Source organism: Biomphalaria glabrata, chromosome 15 (genome assembly GCF_947242115.1).
Source record: "Biomphalaria glabrata chromosome 15, xgBioGlab47.1, whole genome shotgun sequence".
NCBI classification, from domain to species: Eukaryota; Metazoa; Mollusca; class Gastropoda; family Planorbidae; genus Biomphalaria; species Biomphalaria glabrata.
In genome coordinates, this window is record NC_074725.1 from 15,595,460 (window position 1) to 15,616,498 (window position 21,039).

The window sequence follows — 21,039 nt, forward strand, 5'->3', positions numbered from 1 at the left end:
AACAATGAATAATTATGCAAAGTTTCAACTTGATATGAGAATGGAAAGGGGAAGAACTACGTTTACAACATTCCACCCAGACAGACAGAGGGAGTTGATATAAGCTTTGTAAACAAAATATTCAAAGTTGTCATTTTACCTTCTACTCAGCTATTTTAAACTAATATATAAGATAAGAATAACAATTCATATGCTAACACCTAATCACCATTTCAGAATACCATAAATATATTTAATAATTGAAAAATGCCATAAAAATGCAATAGTCTACACTCGTGAAAGAGTATCTCCGGGCAATCTAGTCTGCCTCAACGTGGCACGAGAGTGGAAACTATCATTGAAGGAAGTGATTAGGCTAAATGAATAGCAAAACAAAACTGTGGGAGTGTCCAAAGGAATGCGAGAGCTTTCCCATTGCACGGTGCGGAGTTGAAAGAGAGCTTCCACGTCCCTGTCGATAATCCATGCGCCGTTCCCCAAGGGACCGTTACACTAATGGCGAGTCCTGCACGAATAGCTTGGTACAACATAGGAAAATGGCGGAGGTCCCCGGTGTACTCGACCCTCGGCCATGCATTCCAGTCCATGCGCCCGGAGTGCCAGATATATAGGAAATAGCAATGCCTTACATAGACATTGACTTGGATCCCTTCATGACAGAACAGTTGTTCAAGCAGGCCTACACGCCTAGAGATCTAATTTATATATAGAAATTGGCTTTTTTTCTTTGGAAACCTTGAACGAAAGTGTCGTGTGGCTAGGACAAGGACTTAACACATTTACTTTCCTATTCTCTCCAATGAACTTGGTAACGCGGTTAAGTGTCTTTATGGGCATACAATAAACATGTTTTTATTGGCAAACAGACTTGAGAAACTATCAGTTAGGAAGTACAAGCGTTCAGCATCATTACTGGCTACATGAATCTCTATTTCCAAACTCACCGTATCGTAATAGAACAATTGTTTCCAGTATCGACAACTCTGTCAAGTCTGCTTGAGCAGCTTGCCAAGACGCAATAACTCTCTGGAGATCTTCGTTCACTCTGAAGTCTGCGAGACCTTGTTTCTGGGGGAGAGAATAGTTTCGTATGACAGTAACGATATGTTGTTGTTTTTTTCACTTTGAGAAAAGTTTCAAATGAAGGTGTTTTTTTTTTTTTTCACTTTGCGCGTTCACTTTTTCTCTTTGGCCTCTCTTTCTTTTAGTTCTCTTTGATTTCTTCTTCTCTCTCTCTCTTTATTTCTCTCTCTCTCTCCTTCTCTCTCTAATCTTTTTCACTCTCCGTCTGTTTCTATTTTTCTCTCTATGTCTCTCTATATTTTTCTAAGCATCTCCCTCTCTCTCTCTCTCTCTCTCTCTCACGCGCGCACACACACACACAGATATGTAAAGGATTATGTCAACGCTCGTATATTAAGGAGTTACTGATTTGTTTTGATTCCCTTTGCTTAGTAAAAAGAAACTCCTATGACCAACATATATATATGTCCCACATGAGGAAAGGTTGTGATAGTTTTCTTTTCAACTCTAAAAACACAAAACAAATCTACATCAACATCTTTGATTAGCATACTGAGGAATGAAAAGTGAACATCTCTAATGCACAGCGAGAAATCAATACGCTTCTAGGTTTCGTTTGCTGACTCAGAGTGTGTTTTCTTTGAACTCCTGGACTGGAAATGTTCATCGGATAATTACCCCACAGACCCCCGAAAAAATCAATAAAACGCCTAACCTTAGATCCACTTTTGTCTCTGAGTTTATTGATCAACTTGGCAACGTCCACCGGCCAATACGAAGCAGTCAGGATGAATAGCTCCGCCCACCGCAGTTCCAGCAGAACTATCTGATCGTGCGGATGAAGGAGCCGGAAAAGTTGGTTGTACTGCGCCCGCCGAAATGTGGCCAACAAAATCTGCTGTAGAGTCGACTTGAAGAACTGTTCGGCGTCCCCTGGATCCTGGACGTCTGAGAGGAATAAGGGTTAGAGAGACTAGAAAAACGAACTGTTGTAGAACATGTAGGTGTATATAGGGATGGTATTAAGAGTCGTACAATATATCAGTAATAGACATTCTATAGACAATTGATAGGTCATGATAAGTACTTATGACAACAAGCCATTTCTATATTTAAAAAAAAAGAAAGCGGTCTGAAGTAGAAATTATCCTACATAGAAAAACTATAAATAACTAGCCATTTGGTGTATCCGGTGTAGAAAAAAAATAAAGGAAATAAACATAAAGATTTAGTTAACAGACCGGACCGCTGGATAATTTGTATTTTCTCATTGTATTAGGCTATATTTATTTAGTTTTAACAAAAATGGTTGCTTAGGATTCTATGACTTCAGTTTGGAGAAAATAGATCTAAAAAACAACACAATTCTAATATTTACACTTTGTTTTTTAAAGAAGCAGCAATGAAATCTGTGCAATCATTCTACTAGTCTAATAGTTCCCCTTTCAGACTTTGCGGTCTGTAGAACACGATTTAAAGTTCATCTGATTCTGTGGCCCTCGTTTAACGAGGGCGTCATGTAGCCAGCACAACGACCAACCACCTTTACTTTCCACCAACTAATGTCAGGTACCCATTAGAGCTGGGTAGACTCAGAGGCGTGCTAAAGATCCAGAAATTAAAAATACCCAAGCTTCACCAGCATTTGAACCCGGGACCTCTCGGTAGGGAAGCCAAGCGCCTTACCACTCCGTTCATTCCTTATAAAGTTTTAGGATCTCCTCTGATATCATGTCTCAGCATCGCTACAATTATCAACTGATACATTTTTTTTTTGGGGGGGGGGAAGTAATCATTTTTTATAATAACAAATTTCCCTATAGATTTTGATGCAGACACCTAGTCTAGATAATGTAGAATCTACTCTTTTTTTTTAAATGGTGGTTTATTTGAAGAAAAAAAATGTACACTTCTCTTTTCGATGGTCCCAAAATTTGGTGTGAACTTTTGTCCAGTATATATATGAGAGAGAGAGAGAGAGGTTATCAGGGGCGGCGGACTGGCAATATTAAAGTATGGGCAAAGGTCTAATGGGCTTGCGCCTAATAGTCTGGTAAGGACGCCTGCAGAATTATGAGGCCAGGTATGAGTGGATGCCCATAAGATAACATGCAATTTGTGGGTCGGAGTGCTGGGTGTCGATGCTGTGGCCTAATTCGACCAGTTTCTAGAAGCCCAGGTCAGGTCAGAGATGATCAGAGTAAACAAGGTAATTATAGTCATCCAATCAGAGAAAGAGGTTAAGGGAAAAAAATAGCATACGTCATACTCTAGAAGGTCACAATTAATAAAATATTTAGGAGAAAAGTTTCTATGATTCTGGAAAGTACGGTTTAGAAAAGTATAAATTAGGGGAAAGTTAGTTAGTCGGGGTCCTCGCATTGTAACGATTTTTGATAGTATATGTCTTATGTTTAAACTTTTACGGGTAATTAGTTATATCAGTTAAAGTTGTAGTATTAGAAAGTTTCATTCTATGAAGATATTTAATTAAAGTTATGGAATTGAGAATTTACTTATGTGTGTAAAGAAGTTAAAAGAGAACACAGATGTTTCTTTAGTGTGTTATCAAATCACTCATATAATCTCCGGCGTGATGAGTCTGTTTGATCAATAATTAATATAAGAAGCATTACCAAGAAATAAATAAACAGAAATCGTCACATTGGGTAATCCTAGAACCGATTTTGATACCCAGTCCGTCCCCTAGCCCTTACGTACTAGCAAGTTTGGAAGACGAAATCGTTTTTTTTTAAATATAAAATTGGGATGTACTTAAAAGATGCGCAATGCTTTAAGAACTAGAGTTGACTATGACAGTCTAGGTATTTGGAGATGTTGTCAGGGACCGTTATTCTCAGTGCCAGAAAAGCCCGACATCAGCGGAGCGGCTTAATGTCTCTAGAAACGTACGTTCGAAATTCCAGGACGCTTATTGAACCTTGGCGTACCGGCATGCTCAGTCCACTTTAATGCACAGGCACCCACAGATTGAGCTGGACATCCTGGACTTCACGAACCCCGCACGATTGTCATTTGAAACCACAAGCGGGGTGGGGGTGAGTGTCTACGTTAGCCACTGCTAGAGACTTTTGAAGAGTTACCAGGGAAGGGAAGGCCGAGAATAACAAAGATCTCAATATTACTTAAGCGAGTAATACCTGGATAACCCAAGTCTAGTCTAGGCTCTTGAGCAGTGGATCTATCTCCCTCTGATATTACCTAATCTTGTTGCAGATCTAGGAATCATTTGTTTAGGTACAGCGGAGGGGTAATATACCCCGCACCATTCACTGGCATTAAACAAACAAACAAAAAAAAACAATGCGATGATGCTAAAACTGTTAACAGAGCTGCCTTCAGAAGGGCCTCTACCGCATCTCCCGAGACCATTCCTTATAGAAGGCCTGAACACTGACTTGTGACGTGGCAATGAGCTATTGGTATACACTGCCCACAGGTTGTGACGTTGCAGGTCAGTGTTCAGGCCTTCTATAACTATTGGTCTCGCATCTCCTCCTATAAATAAAAAAAAACAGATGATATTTTCTCTCACAGGTTCTAAAATTGAGATATTTTGTCAACTTTGCGTCATACCTAGCCTAAAGGACTTAAAAGAGTAGAATTTAGAATTCTAAGTACAGTCCAGATAAGACTATTTATCTAGCTGAATGTTTCGAACCATTGTTAAATCTGAAATATTTCAATTAATAAAATGAACGTAGAATATTTTTAAACACTTCTAATGCTCGCCGAATATTGCATTGAATGGATGTTTTAGAAATAGATCATTTCCATTCTATGGTTCAATCGTCCACACACGTTTACAGTTCTGGAATCACTCTGGATGCCGTGCCGACATCAAAGAGAGCAATAACTCAAAATGAGGAAATGATAAGAATAATTATTGTAAAGCATTTTTCAAAAAGCTAACTTTTCACAAATAAAAGTGGTTCATTGGCGTTCAATAAGCTGTCAAAATGCATCTCAATGGACCCAATTCACCCAAACGAACGGTCACGTGATAATATTAATAAAACATTTTTTAAAAACTGTCACTGTCACTGTTGATCAAAATTAGATCGTAATTTGTATAGAAGAGACAGAGAAGCACGTGACTAAATGTTCTTTGTTTACGATTGGTTAATGAGGTCCATTTATATATTCAACATAATAATTTACATTCGAACTAGCCATATAGGCACCGATATGACATCTCAATATAGCCTAAGGGGAAGTCGACGAGGGTGTCATGCATTCAGCACAGCGACCAACCGAATAGAGATTTTTCCTCAAGAAAATGTGAAAGCTCCTTAACGATAAATTGACGTGCCACTTCTAAGCTCTTCTCTGTCACCAGGGGTCACAGTGGTGTTGGTTTTCTACAGACTACAATTCAACAATCAAAAGATATTGTCCAAATTATTAAATGTATACTATTTTAGGTAACGCCTTTATTTTATAAGGTAAGATAAGATAAGGGCCTAACTGAAAGACATATTTACTTACGCAACAGTTCTGGTGCAGTTACCGGAAGTTTGATGACGTCGCCAGACATCTCGCCTAGCAGAAAGCCGGGAAAGCTGCTGCCTGGTTGCCAGGGCAACATCCCTTGTGGTTTGGGCGGCACAGGTCTGAAAGCACTCAGGTAAGATCCCCAAGCCAGGGGAGAAGTCATCGAGTGGGTGATGTAGCTTCCGACTCCGAGAGGGGCGAATGGAGCCACACTGCTTGAGGAGGGCGCCGGAGAGGCAGGGAGCAGTATGTTTCGCCTCGCGGCTGTATTTTTCTTGGTGCCTTTGTTTTTTCGTGGCCCTCTTTCTTCCTGCACAGCTTAAAGTGAGAACACACACACACATATCAATTAACATAGACTCACACACATTCAATAAATATAGACTCACACATTTCAATAAACATCGTCTCACACACTTACATCAATTACCATAGTCTCACACACATTCAATTACCATAGACGATTAGACTCACACACATTCAATTACCATAGACTCACACACATTCAAGTACCATAGATTCACACACATTCAATTACCATAGACTCAAGCACATTCAATTACCATAGACTCAAACACATTCAATTACCATAGACTCACACACATTCAATTACCATAGACTCACACACATTCAATTACCATAGACTCACACAAATTCAATTACCATAGACTCACACACATTCAAGTACCATAGACCCACACACATTCAATTACCATAGACTCAAACACATTCAATTAACATAAACTCAAGCACATTCAATTAGCATAGACTCACACACATTCAATTAACATAGACTCACACACATTCAATTACCATAGACTCACACACATTCAATTACCATAGACTCAAACACATTCAATTAACATAAACTCAAGCACATTCAATTACCATAGACTCAAACACATTCAATTACCATAGACTCACACACATTCAATTAACATAGACTCACACACATTCAATTACCATAGACTCACACACATTCAATTAACATAGACTCACACACATTCGATTACCATAGACTCAAACACATTCAATTACCATAGACTCACACACATTCAATTACCATAGACTCACACACATTCAATTACCATAGACTTAGACTCACACACATTCAATTACCATAGACTCACACACATTCAATTACCATAGACTCAAACACTTTCAATTACCATAGACTCACACACATACATCAATTAACATAGACTCACACACATGCATCAATTAACATAGACTCACACACATTCAATAAATATAGACTCACACACATATCAATGAACATAGACTCACACACATTGAATAAATACAACACAACAGAGCGTAAATTTAACAAGATCACAGACTAAATATTATGGATGACCTGCACTATAGCCAGGTACCCAGGGGCGGACTGGCTATATGGGCAAACGGGCAAATGCCCGGTTGGCCGGTACCAAATGGGCCGGTCTGGTCGCGACCAAAGAAAAAAAACTTTAAAAAAAAAAGTGACAGCAGCAAGACACAAAGGCCCGAACACGTTTTCTTGTTGTTGTTTTTTTTAAATTATTATTAGCCTACAATTAATTTTGTTTGAAATTCAACAAGAATAAAATGTAAGAATTACACTATACACTGTACGTGTTATCATTTGTAAAACGTTAGACCGTACTTTCTGATATGCATGAGCGGCATGGCCTTTAACACTACTTTGATGTCTTCAAGACTGTGTTTGGCCTGATCATTTTGCTGGTCGGCATGGGCCTTTGATGGCACTCCTATTTTTGTTTTGCTCCTTCCCTCACCCGTCTTTTGATGGTTCCATTGAAAGTTAACGAAAAAGAGGGATGGGAGAGGTTAAGTTAGAAAACATTGATATAACGCGGCAAAAGGGGAGACAATTAGCTCTTTAACAAAACTTAATAGAAGTTAACTTAAACACATACACACAGCCGAGAAATTGCAAACCACCCAACTTATTCATATCTCAATATGGGTATAACAGTATAAAGTGCTAGTTTCTGCGATTTGAAAACAAAAAAGTAAGTTTCTTGTTGTTTATTTGTAATAACATAGATCTAAAAATACTACACTTAAGGCTTACAAAAAAAAAAAAAAATAATATTTAATTAAAACATAAATGTAGATCGAAATCAATATCAGTACCGTTATGATTAATAGCAAACTTATGCTTAGTATGAAGTCATTAATAATAAAAATTATTACAATAATTACAATAATTTATATAGCGCTGTCACATCCGATATTTAATGAAAGGAGATTTAGAATCATTTATATTTTAAATAATATATTCATATACAAATCGCGTTTTTTTTTAGAATGTACTAGGAAGAAGCAAGAGCTTTTCACATTTAGAAGTACCTATCTAACCTTTCTGCTTTCTCTTATCTGATAAAGGAATATATATATATATCGTAGTTCGATTATGACCACTTTGTCATCCAGGGGGCTGAGGGCTTTGCACTGGGGTTTTATGTCTCCTCGTGTGGCTGGTGAGACCTATGTGAGCCCGGAATGTTCGGCCGCACACTAGGCAGGTTATTCCAGCTGGAGATAGTGTCATTGGCCTTGCTTTTCTTCTCTGGCGTTTTTCTTCTGCCAGCTTGGTTCTCTTTTCCTCAGCAACCTGTGCGCCAGTTTTCACAGCGCGACGCCATGATGCTCTGTCATGTGCCTCTGTCTCCCAGGTGGCTGGATCTATGCTGAACGTCTGCAGAGAAGCTTTGAGGGTGTCCCTAAAGCGCTTTCTTTGACCACCTTGTGAGCGCTTTCCTTCGCTTAGTTGGCCATACAAGAGTCGTTAAAGGATGCGGTGGTCTTCCATTCTGCATACGTGTCCTGCCCATCGCAGCTGGGACTGCATCAGGATTGTGTGGATGCTTTGCAGACCCACTCTTTGAAGGACTTGAGTATCTGGTATTTTGTCTTGCCATTTGACATTCAGTATTTTTCACAGACATGTCGTGGTAGTGATTCAGTTTCTTTGCATGTTAACTGTACACTATCCATGTTTCTGAGTCATAGAGCAATGTAGGGAGGACGACCCTAGTTTTGTATTTGTGGTGATACCACTTTAAAGGAATGGGTTGCCTTAGTCAGCCAGGAAAACCAATGACTTAGCATATTTTAAGTCACAGATCAACATGCATGACTAGATTGACACGTGAAATGCGTAGGATCTAATTATTTTTTTGAAGAAACGTCTGTAATCTATAAGTAATACCAAAAAGTTTGAAACTCATTAAGGCTGCTATTGTAGTGTTTATAGTTTTCAGACTACATACATGTAGATATATAAATAGAATATATTATGTAAGCCTACGAAAGCATACATCCAGTTTTCGATGCGTTATCAAACTTTATATATTTTGAATAGAATTAGGCTTACACCTATGATAAAACACATGGGCGTAGCCGAGAGAGGAGGAGTTCAAACCATCACTGGCCTCAGATCTCATTGTCTGAAAGGGAAACTTTACTTACTTCCCCAGTGCAGCCAACTTAAGCAAACTACAGTCACCAAATTTCATGAGCGTAGCCTAAAGGGGTTTTGTGGTTTCCCTCCCCCCCCCCCACACCCCCAATACAAAAACTAAAGCATTTTACCTTTTTCTACCAGTCGCTGGACTCCACTGAATAGAAGATTTAGTTTTTGATTTTTTTTTAGCGGAAGAGTAACAGGCTAATTGCACTGTAGATCAGTGGCGTAGCTACCAATGTGCGGGTGGTGCGGGCCGCACAGGGCACCAAGTGGAGAGGGGCACCAAGATTCCCCCAGTGTGTATTAATTTCCTATTTCCGTGAGCTTTTCAGTAAAAACGACTAATTGTATGGACACGAACAAACTTAAACTACTGTATTTTAAACATGAACTAACGATTTATAAACTAGTCATCTCGCTATTTTGTTTCATCTCCTTGACTATTTCTTCCATACAATGTAAGCTATAGAACAGTTTGACTCTAATTTACTAGATTTATTTCGGACACACGGTACATGTTGTCGCCACTTTTATAGCGCTCATAGGCTGTAAGTACCACCCTCTCCCTCTTTAAATGTAAAGGGGCCTCGTTTGTTAAGATTTCAGCAGCGTTTGTTGGGCTTTTCCGAAAGGTGCCACAAATGAACCTTAGTGCCTGTGATTGTACTCGGTCGAGTGATTCGAGGGCAGTTTTACTAGCATATACTTGAGCTGTACTCAATGTGTGATCTGACTACCCCTAAGTACAATGTGCGTAGCATGTAAGCTTTGGCACCCCACTTTGTGCTGGCCAGCTTTCTTAGTAACACTAACTTCTCCGAGGCTTTTCTTTCAACTTCCTGGACGTGCTGGAGCATTGACAACTTTCTATCCAGGGTCACCCCTAGATATTTTGGCTGTTTTCACGTTGGAGTCGCAGCCCACTAAGTTGAAGCTCGAATGGAGCCTTAAGAATGTCGATCCATAGGCTGAACAGGGACCAGGTCGTTTTGGCAATGTTTATCTGAATCTGTCATTTGTCGTAATACGAGGAGATGGTTTGGAGGTCTGCTTGTAATGCCGCCTGTATTTGGTCGGCTTTCTTGCCGGTTGACCAGAGGACAATGTCATCCGCATAAAGCAGTTTCTTTGACCGCAGTGAGGTGCGTTTCTTAAATTTCTTAAGTCTAAAGAAGCATCGAGACAATTTCAAGTCACATCATTGCCAGAGTCCACCGACTATAGGCGAGCTGTTAATGGGTATGAATTAACTGAACAATTAAAAGCAACAAAGCAAGATGAGACGGTTATCATTGAATTCAGAAAAAAAGGATGAGGCCGACATCGTGAAAAGAAGAAAATACTTCAATACCGCAGGTTCTAGAGACTAAAGGACAGCACACAAGCATGTCCTCAAAAATTCATACTGAAGAAGCTGAACCATCAGACAGTGTAAACAATACAGAAAGCAGGATAATAAACTCTAGACTGAACGACATTGGAGATTGGCCTGATGTCATCACAGATAATATTCGCATACACCTTTTCACTCAAGGATCTGAAACAGTTCAGCGTATGGACAGTCAATTCAGAGAGGCGTATAGACATCAAGAATCAGCAAAAGGAAAGGCTAGAAAGCTTTCAAAGGCTTGGTTTTTCCGGCAAATGTCAAACGGCGAGAAAGTTCTTAGAAAGTGGATGTGTTATTCGCAAAAAAAAAAAAAAAAATTATTTTGCTTCCCCTGCATGCTCTTCTCAACAAGATCAAGTACCAAATCTTCATTTAAATCCAAAGATGGATTCAATGAGTGGTGGAGGTTATCCCCGAAAATAGAAAAACATGAGACCAGCAGAGCTCACATTCTGTCATCGCTTGCTTGGAGGGAACTTGAAGTTTGCCTGAGAGTAGGGAACAATATTGACAACAAGGCCCAAGATTTGATTATACAAGAGACGAAAACCTGGAGAGTTAGTAAAATTACTATCAAAGTACGATCCACTCTTGAGGGAGCATGTGCTTCGAACTAAGCTTTGTTCCATATCGAATATATACATGTCTCCACAAATACAAAATGAATTTATTACAATATTGGGGGATCACGCTAAAAAAACAAATCATACAGCAAGTAAAACAAGCCAAATATTTCTCTATTATTTTTGACAGTACACCTGACATCTCAAAGCTGGATCAAATTTCCCAAATTTTACGGTATGTTGTCATGGAGAATGACAGGGTGCAGGTTCGTGAGTCTTTTGTTGACTTCATCGACACAAAGGCTATGATAATGCTGAGGTCATGAAAGGTCATTAAGGTGATGAAAGAATTAACAATATTTGATTAATAAATAGGCCTACATATTATTTTGAAAAAAAAGTAAGGTTTTGCAATGTTATTAATTAGTTAGTTGTTTTGTGTTGTTTTTTTTTTGGGGGGGGGCATCAAGATGAGGTACCGCACCAGGCATCATATACTCTAGCTAAGCCACTGCTGTAGATACCTCAAAATATGCATTTTGTAAAGCTTAAAATAACGAAAATAATGCTTGGATCCGGGGCGAACCCTACTGGGGGAGCTTACAGCGCTCCCCCAGACTCCCTAGCTGTCCCTTGGCGGTGTATACTGCCTTTCACTAATTATAGAAAGAGAGTATTCTAGGGTAGAAATAACGTTTGAAAGAATGTAAGATAAGAATGTAATGAAGATTAATTACATATAGACATACACTAATATATGTATATATAAATTGCGGAGAGGTTTAAAATCCCCCACACACACCGAAAATATATGACATGACATTTGTGGGCCGGTTTATTTGGTAATGCCCGGGCCGATTTTGATACCCAGTCCGCCCATGCAGGTACCCGTGGGCCCGGGTTCAAGAATATGTTACAAAGGTAATACTATCAATGGTCTTATTAACATAGAGGGGAAAAAAAGATAAAATGGGAGTATGGGACCCAAATGTGACAACAAACGTACCGCCACCACACTACAACCAACCTGATGCTAGTAGTACCTTTACAAGCTGGAAACACATGTTAACTTAATGTTTGGAAGTTAAAGACGCTCAGGTTATTTGAAGTAAACTTTTTCAATTTTTGAACCATCATTTTTTTTTACTAAATTGCAGTTATTTGTATCCCTTTGTTGTTACCTCCAAGGGCTCTTGTAGGTCAGGCCCCAATTGATCATTAGTCAAGGGCCCAGGAGTAATGACATCCCTACGCGCCATACAGTGTCGTATTTAGACTTGAAAAGGCCTTAAGCTTTTTGAGATATGGGGCCCCATATAAGTCCTGATATTGTATGTACCTACTAAATATTTCTTGGAGGTCCTAAGCTAGAGATTATGTTGCATAGAGGTAAATCCGGCCCTGGCCCCATATTTGATGCGTCATCGGGTGTGGGCCCCTAAATGGTCGGGGGCCGGGTTCATTGAACTCCTTCGAGCCATGGATGCTACGCCATTGACTACAGTATCTACTTCAGTGGCTCGGATACACAAGTTTAGACATAGGAAATGTTGAGACAGTTTGTTTAGTTTGTTACTCATCAAACACAGTAGAAAGTCTGTTAAGATTGCAGACTCAGTTTAAAACTTTAAATCTACAGAACTTTATGTCAAGGGTAAAAATAATCGCTACAAAACAGTTTAAATACAGAAAAAAAAAGAAACAGATTGAGCTTTAAGAAAATTGAATAATTAGCATCAGTCAGTGTCGAAATTTTAATTCGTAAACATCAGGACTTTCATCCGTAAGTTCTCACGTGGGCCCCAACTAGTCAAGAGTCATGGGCCCAAGTACAATGGACCCCTTTACGCCATTGTTGCTACACCATAAGCTGTGGGCCCCAAATATGGTCGTGGGCTCGGTTTCATTGTACCTTATCGCGCCATGGATGCAACGCCACTGACTATAGCAGGTAAAGAAGCGGCACTCTTAAGAAAGAAAATGGGAAATGATCTTGATAGGATTCTAGACCGAAACCATACAATTGTGAATATTAACACACTATATTGACACCAAATTGTAATCACAGTTATCTACTCATTGTTAAATTCTAATGTTTTAGATTTTTTTTACGTACTTCAAGGAATTTTATTCAGGACAATAAGTACAATAGAAAAAGAAGACAAAACAATAGGAAGAAATATGTTATTGCTTCTTATCGAGTTGGGGTGGAGATCCATAGTTTCTTGCATCGTCAAGGCACTCTCACGGCGCCAATCATATTTTCAGTGATTGTGTTGATGCTAAGATTTATGTGTATTCACATGTAAAAGAAATGGGCAATAGTTTTAAAAAGAAATTCCATTTCAGCTACAGACCAAATTTTTGCAGAATTGTATCAAGTAGACATCCAGCGTTGAAGTCGAGCTCCATTTATCAATTCCCAGTTAATACACAAATAATCTTGTTCGTATTATTTCTCAATGATCAATGAAACCAAAGAAAGAAGGCTCAGACATGAACCAAAGAAAAAGGCTCAGACATGAACCAAAGAAAGAAGGCTCAGACATGAACCAAAGAAAAAGGCTCAGACATGAACCAAAGAAAAAGGCTCAGACATGAACCAAAGAAAAAGGCTCAGACATGAACCAAAGAAAGAAGGCTCAGACATGAACCAAAGAAAGAAGGCTCAGACATGAACCAAAGAAAGAAGGCTCAGACATGAACCAAAGAAAGAAGGCTCAGACATGAACCAAAGAAAGAAGGCTCAGACATGAACCAAAGAAAGAAGGCTCAGACATGAACCAAAGAAAAAGGCTCAGACATGAACCAAAGAAAAAGGCTCAGACATGAACCAAAGAAAGAAGGCTCAGACATGAACCAAAGAAAGAAGGCTCAGACATGAACCAAAGAAAGAAGGCTCAGACATGAACCAAAGAAAAAGGCTCAGACATGAACCAAAGAAAGAAGGCTCAGACATGAACCAAAGAAAGAAGGCTCAGACATGAACCAAAGAAAGAAGGCTCAGACAGGAACCAAAGAAAGAAGGCTCAGACATGAACCAAAGAAAGAAGGCTCAGACATGAACCAAAGAAAGAAGGCTCAGACATGAACCAAAGAAAAAGGCTCAGACATGAACCAAAGAAAGAAGGCTCAGACATGAACCAAAGAAAGAAGGCTCAGACATGAACCAAAGAAAAAGGCTCAGACATGAACCAAAGAAAGAAGGCTCAGACATGAACCAAAGAAAGAAGGCTCAGACATGAACCAAAGAAAGAAGGCTCAGACACGAACCAAAGAAAGAAGGCTCAGACATGAACCAAAGAAAGAAGGCTCAGACATGAACCAAAGAAAAAGGCTCAGACATGAACCAAAGAAAGAAGGCTCAGACATGAACCAAAGAAAGAAGGCTCAGACACGAACCAAAGAAAGAAGGCTCAGACACGAACCAAAGAAAGAAGGCTCAGACATGAACCAAAGAAAGAAGGCTCAGACATGAACCAAAGAAAGAAGGCTCAGACACGAACCAAAGAAAAAGGCTCAGACATGAACCAAAGAAAGAAGGCTCAGACATGAACCAAAGAAAGAAGGCTCAGACACGAACCAAAGAAAGAAGGCTCAGACATGAACCAAAGAAAGAAGGCTCAGTGTGACGAACCGTTTTAGCTCACTCAAGATATCACTCAGGTCTAAGCAGTTAATTAATTTATTTACTCGCTATTAATCATCAATTTTATTAATTTAGCCAATCAAGCGCTAAAAACACAGCCACCACCCCTCCAATCCAACCCCACCCCATTGGCATCGATGTCACATGTTACTATCCCCGCCTTGGCGCGTGTCACACTAGACCCTTGACAAGAGTACACTCCCTCCATCTATCGTGGCAGACATCCGTTGACCCCCCCCCCCTTCCGGGAGCGGCTGGTCACTTCAAAGTACCCATTCAACTTAACGCCTCGGGCAACGCTGTTCGTCTAGCACTAGCCTTTATCAAGGTATAATCTCCCTTGATGTGCCGAGCTCTGATAATCTCCCCTTCATAATCCACCTGACCACCTGGGCTGATTCCCTGGACTTTCAACTCGCGCCTTCGCACAATGTCTATCTCCCGGAAACTCTCGTCACGGTCAAGCGTGGACCCCCTTTGTCAAAGACGTCAGATAGTCTAGACCACCTTTGCACCTATCTCCCGCCACTCACCCCCCCCTTTCTATCCACGTGTATATGGACAAACTTCATCGTCCGATCTCATTCACGCTGGAGAGCCCACAGGGAGCACATCTAACTCTTGCTTGAGCTCTAGACTATTTTCTTTCCCTTATTTCACTTTGGATTGGTGCTTTTATCTATAGGCTACATCCGCCTGAAATCTTAGCAACCTAAAGCTGATAGCAGATTTGCTGGCACCAGATCTGTAGACATCAGACCTACTCATCCTTCAAGAGTCCAAGTAACAACGCTAGCCACAGACTCGTCACTGGCTTAACTGATTGGTAGACGCAGCTTAGCTCTGCAACCATACAAGTTGGACTGCACACGGAGCCTGGATCCACTACGCCAGCCCACCAGCAGACAGCATCAGTATCAGCCACACCAGTCTCACCAGTGCAGCACAGGACCAAAAGCTAAGCAACCAGCCTAATGACACTCAGACCATTTGGTTCTAATATCTGATGATGATAGTCTCCTAATGTAAATACGCTAGATCCCATTCTAGCATCTGTACAGCATTTTACCTTTTAACTATCCTTTGTATAATAAACTGTACATAATTTTACATCTAAATATAGTATTTGTTGCCTGCATTATAACGCTGTGCTTGTAGTTTATATGTGCAAGTAAGGATTCTCAAACTATAAAATCCCCTAGACACCCAAAACGGCCAAATCTTTAATCCGACTTGTCACAATGGCGAGCCTCGTCCGGGATTTACCCAACTAACACTGCAAGCACAGCAGGCAACTCCCCAGTATTTTAACCATCATCATTGTTAGAGCACAAGACTAAAGAGTGTCATTCAGAGCTATTTTAATTTTCTAATTTTGTATTGCTGTAATTGTACTTCTTTTACAGGTTCTTAAGCACCAAACAAAGGCTGATACCACCTTTCCTATAACTCTTAAGTAATTGCTTTCAGCATCTCCATCATCGTCTCCACCTCTTACTCTACCTTCCGCTTTTCCCCTTCATTACCCACCCCTCACCATCCTAGCACCCCACCACCATGGCAAGTGGCACACGCTCTAAAGCGGACTCTGACATGAAACAAAAAATAGCTGAACTCAGAGAACTCGCGGCCGTCATATATGACGATGAGGCAAAGCAGAAAGAATATGTGAGGGCAGAATTGGAGAAGGAGAAGAAAAGGGAACATGAAATGGCTATGGAAAGAGAGAAAAGGGAAGCTGAAGTAGCTATAGCTATAGCTATAGCCAAAGAAAAGGAAATCACGGAGCGAGAAAGGGAAAAACAAATAACTGAGAGAGAAAGGATAACCGCGGAGAAAGAGAACGGAACCGCCAGTCAAGCTTCCTCCGGATCTCGCCCGGCTAGCCCTGCCTCCCAGCAAAGTTCCTCAAACGGCCTACACCACATGCCAATGGAGCACTTCGACGACAAGACAGAAAACATCGAAGTTTATCTGGTCCGCTTCGAAGAAGTAGCGAGCTACTACGGTCTGCCAGAGGAGAAATGGTGCTTCCGGCTATCCCAATGCCTCCGAGGCAAAGCCTACGAAGTATACTCTAAACTCCCCTCCGGCCAGCGAGAAGACTACGCAGCCCTCAAACAGGCGCTACTCGTCCAATTCGAGCTGACTGCCGAGGCTTACCAAAAGAAATTCAGGACATCCCGCCTAGAGCGCCGAGAGACCTACGGTAATCTCTGCGACAGGTTGGACAAATACCTGAAGAGGTGGCACACTCTTAGCGAACTGCCAGAGACTTTGGACGGCCTAGTGAGCCTCATACTCGCAGAGCAGTTGCTAGAGTGCATGCCTAACGATGTCAAAATCTTTGTTAGGGAGCAGCAAGCCGCTACACCAGCCGACATAGCTTCAGCTGCAGACCGGTACGCGACTGCCCGCAAAAACGTTAAGGACATCAAAAGCAAGACCTCAGCCTCGGACAAACCAGAGGACCAGCCCACTTCTTCCAACAAACACGCTCCTTCTAGCCAACCCTCTCCTTTTACTAAACCTCATCACCAAAAAGCACCAATCCAACGACCAGCACGCCTACTAGCTACGACAGACGAAGCCACCCGCCTCGACATGGCCAGACCGATAACCATCACCGTGACCGGAACAGCACGAGTGATCACAGGCCCAATCGACAGCAGCAGGCTCCACGTACTGTGTCAGCCATGACTGAGCTCCCTGAACCCTCTTTGCATAATCAGCCATCGCCTCTTGATGAGGAAGAGGAGGACTATTACGTCATATCAACGCTGACCGTGGCCCCTGAACCCACTGCTTGTGGCCTTACCCAACCGACACCGCCTCACCCCACCATATCACCTCCTGGGGTAGACACTATTCTGATTAACGGATCTCCTGTCCGGGCACTATTCGATTCCGGATGTGAGGTGAGCTCTGTCCTCAGCAAAGCACTGGTCGACCCATCGGATCTCACTGGTGGATCAGTGACGGTCCAATCTCTAGACCGTGGCATTCCTCCGAAGGCTTATCCTATCGCTCGGGTCCACGTAGAATGCAAGTATGTACATGGCACCATTGATGCAGTAGTCATGGACTCGCCGGTATACGACTTTGTTCTAGGCTCCAGGTACATACCTCTAGGAGTTGTCAATAAACCATACTTCTCTCTGCCCGTTGGTAGAACGACAAAGCAGAAAGGGGGTAGCAACCAGCCGGTTGGAAGCCCTGGTCGCCACTCTAACAAATCCTTTACTGGCTCCTCAGCCAAGCTCAAGCCGCGCCACCCTGGCAATGACACTGCCGGGAAATCACGAGGTAAGCGTAATAACTACACTCGTGAAGGTCCGTTTAACTCCTGCTCCTCAGCAATCAAACCGCTCATCCCTGGCACTGGCACTGCTAGGAAGTCACGAGGTAAGCGAAATACCTACACTCGTGAGAGTCCTTGTAACTCCCGCTCTTCAGCTATCAAACCACTCATCCCTGGCACTGATCCTGCCAGGAAGTCACAGAGGAAAGTAAACTTTCACTCTCGTGAAAGTGGACCTCATCACGGCTCCACCCACACTTTAAGGCCACTCTTCCCTGACATTGACCGTGTCTGGAAAATTAGAGGTAAGCCGATAAATCGCACTCACGAAGAAACGCCTCACTATGGATTTAGAGATAAGCCCCGTCCAACATACGCGCATTGGGCCCTCCGCCATAACGTCCATCCCACTTACTGGTCTGCCCCAAGAAGGAGATGTACCCAATCCTATCCACCCGGCCTATTTCCCCAGGTTTCCAGAATTGCCCCTTCCACGTGGCAATCCGCCTGCGGACAGAACATAGGCGACAGCGGACCCTTAGCACGGACACCCCTCTGGACCTTGGCAACCTCTTAACTCTGGGAAAAATTTTCTTAAATGCTACGACCGACAGTAGACGAAACTTGAGTGATATCAACGTTAGCACTTTATAGATCTTTTAACAAAGACCTATCTTACGCAGGGAGGGTTGTGACGAACCGTTTTAGCTCACTCAAGATATCACTCAGGTCTAAGCAGTTAATTAATTTATTTACTCGCTATTAATCATCAATTTTATTAATTTAGCCAATCAAGCGCTAAAAACACAGCCACCACCCCTCCAATCCAACCCCACCCCATTGGCATCGATGTCACATGTTACTATCCCCGCCTTGGCGCGTGTCACACTAGACCCTTGACAAGAGTACACTCCCTCCATCTATCGTGGCAGACATCCGTTGACCCCCCCCCCCTTCCGGGAGCGGCTGGTCACTTCAAAGTACCCATTCAACTTAACGCCTCGGGCAACGCTGTTCGTCTAGCACTAGCCTTTATCAAGGTATAATCTCCCTTGATGTGCCGAGCTCTGATAATCTCCCCTTCATAATCCACCTGACCACCTGGGCTGATTCCCTGGACTTTCAACTCGCGCCTTCGCACAATGTCTATCTCCCGGAAACTCTCGTCACGGTCAAGCGTGGACCCCCTTTGTCAAAGACGTCAGATAGTCTAGACCACCTTTGCACCTATCTCCCGCCACTCACCCCCCCCCCTTTCTATCCACGTGTATATGGACAAACTTCATCGTCCGATCTCATTCACGCTGGAGAGCCCACAGGGAGCACATCTAACTCTTGCTTGAGCTCTAGACTATTTTCTTTCCCTTATTTCACTTTGGATTGGTGCTTTTATCTATAGGCTACATCCGCCTGAAATCTTAGCAACCTAAAGCTGATAGCAGATTTGCTGGCACCAGATCTGTAGACATCAGACCTACTCATCCTTCAAGAGTCCAAGTAACAACGCTAGCCACAGACTCGTCACTGGCTTAACTGATTGGTAGACGCAGCTTAGCTCTGCAACCATACAAGTTGGACTGCACACGGAGCCTGGATCCACTACGCCAGCCCACCAGCAGACAGCATCAGTATCAGCCACACCAGTCTCACCAGTGCAGCACAGGACCAAAAGCTAAGCAACCAGCCTAATGACACTCAGACCATTTGGTTCTAATATCTGATGATGATAGTCTCCTAATGTAAATACGCTAGATCCCATTCTAGCATCTGTACAGCATTTTACCTTTTAACTATCCTTTGTATAATAAACTGTACATAATTTTACATCTAAATATAGTATTTGTTGCCTGCATTATAACGCTGTGCTTGTAGTTTATATGTGCAAGTAAGGATTCTCAAACTATAAAATCCCCTAGACACCCAAAACGGCCAAATCTTTAATCCGACTTGTCACAATGGCGAGCCTCGTCCGGGATTTACCCAACTAACACTGCAAGCACAGCAGGCAACTCCCCAGTATTTTAACCATCATCATTGTTAGAGCACAAGACTAAAGAGTGTCATTCAGAGCTATTTTAATTTTCTAATTTTGTATTGCTGTAATTGTACTTCTTTTACAGGTTCTTAAGCACCAAACAAAGGCTGATACCACCTTTCCTATAACTCTTAAGTAATTGCTTTCAGCATCTCCATCATCGTCTCCACCTCTTACTCTACCTTCCGCTTTTCCCCTTCATTACCCACCCCTCACCATCCTAGCACCCCACCACCATGGCAAGTGGCACACGCTCTAAAGCGGACTCTGACATGAAACAAAAAATAGCTGAACTCAGAGAACTCGCGGCCGTCATATATGACGATGAGGCAAAGCAGAAAGAATATGTGAGGGCAGAATTGGAGAAGGAGAAGAAAAGGGAACATGAAATGGCTATGGAAAGAGAGAAAAGGGAAGCTGAAGTAGCTATAGCTATAGCTATAGCCAAAGAAAAGGAAATCACGGAGCGAGAAAGGGAAAAACAAATAACTGAGAGAGAAAGGATAACCGCGGAGAAAGAGAACGGAACCGCCAGTCAAGCTTCCTCCGGATCTCGCCCGGCTAGCCCTGCCTCCCAGCAAAGTTCCTCAAACGGCCTACACCACATGCCAATGGAGCACTTCGACGACAAGACAGAAAACATCGAAGTTTATCTGGTCCGCTTCGAAGAAGTAGCGAGCTACTACGGTCTGCCAGAGGAGAAATGGTGCTTCCGGCTATCCCAATGCCTCCGAGGCAAAGCCTACGAAGTATACTCTAAACTCCCCTCCGGCCAGCGAGAAGACTACGCAGCCCTCAAACAGGCGCTACTCGTCCAATTCGAGCTGACTGCCGAGGCTTACCAAAAGAAATTCAGGACATCCCGCCTAGAGCGCCGAGAGACCTACGGTAATCTATGCGACAGGTTGGACAAATACCTGAAGAGGTGGCACACTCTTAGCGAACTGCCAGAGACTTTGGACGGCCTAGTGAGCCTCATACTCGCAGAGCAGTTGCTAGAGTGCATGCCTAACGATGTCAAAATCTTTGTTAGGGAGCAGCAAGCCGCTACACCAGCCGACATAGCTTCAGCTGCAGACCGGTACGCG

The 21,039-nt window shown here is 42.2% G+C and overlaps 1 protein-coding gene across 1 annotated transcript in view; it reads right to left on the reverse strand.

Moving 5' to 3' along the window:
• LOC106053161 (nuclear receptor subfamily 2 group E member 1-like) overlaps positions 1 to 21,039 on the reverse strand; it is a 38,107-nt gene that overhangs the window by 2,718 nt on the left and 14,350 nt on the right. The window contains exons 4-6 of the mRNA XM_013208638.2: positions 5,533 to 5,856; positions 1,739 to 1,971; positions 945 to 1,068 (exon numbers count right to left, since the gene is read on the reverse strand). Of these exons, the coding sequence (XP_013064092.2) occupies positions 945 to 1,068; positions 1,739 to 1,971; positions 5,533 to 5,856 (681 nt within the window). The remainder of the gene's footprint in view (positions 1 to 944; positions 1,069 to 1,738; positions 1,972 to 5,532; positions 5,857 to 21,039) is intronic.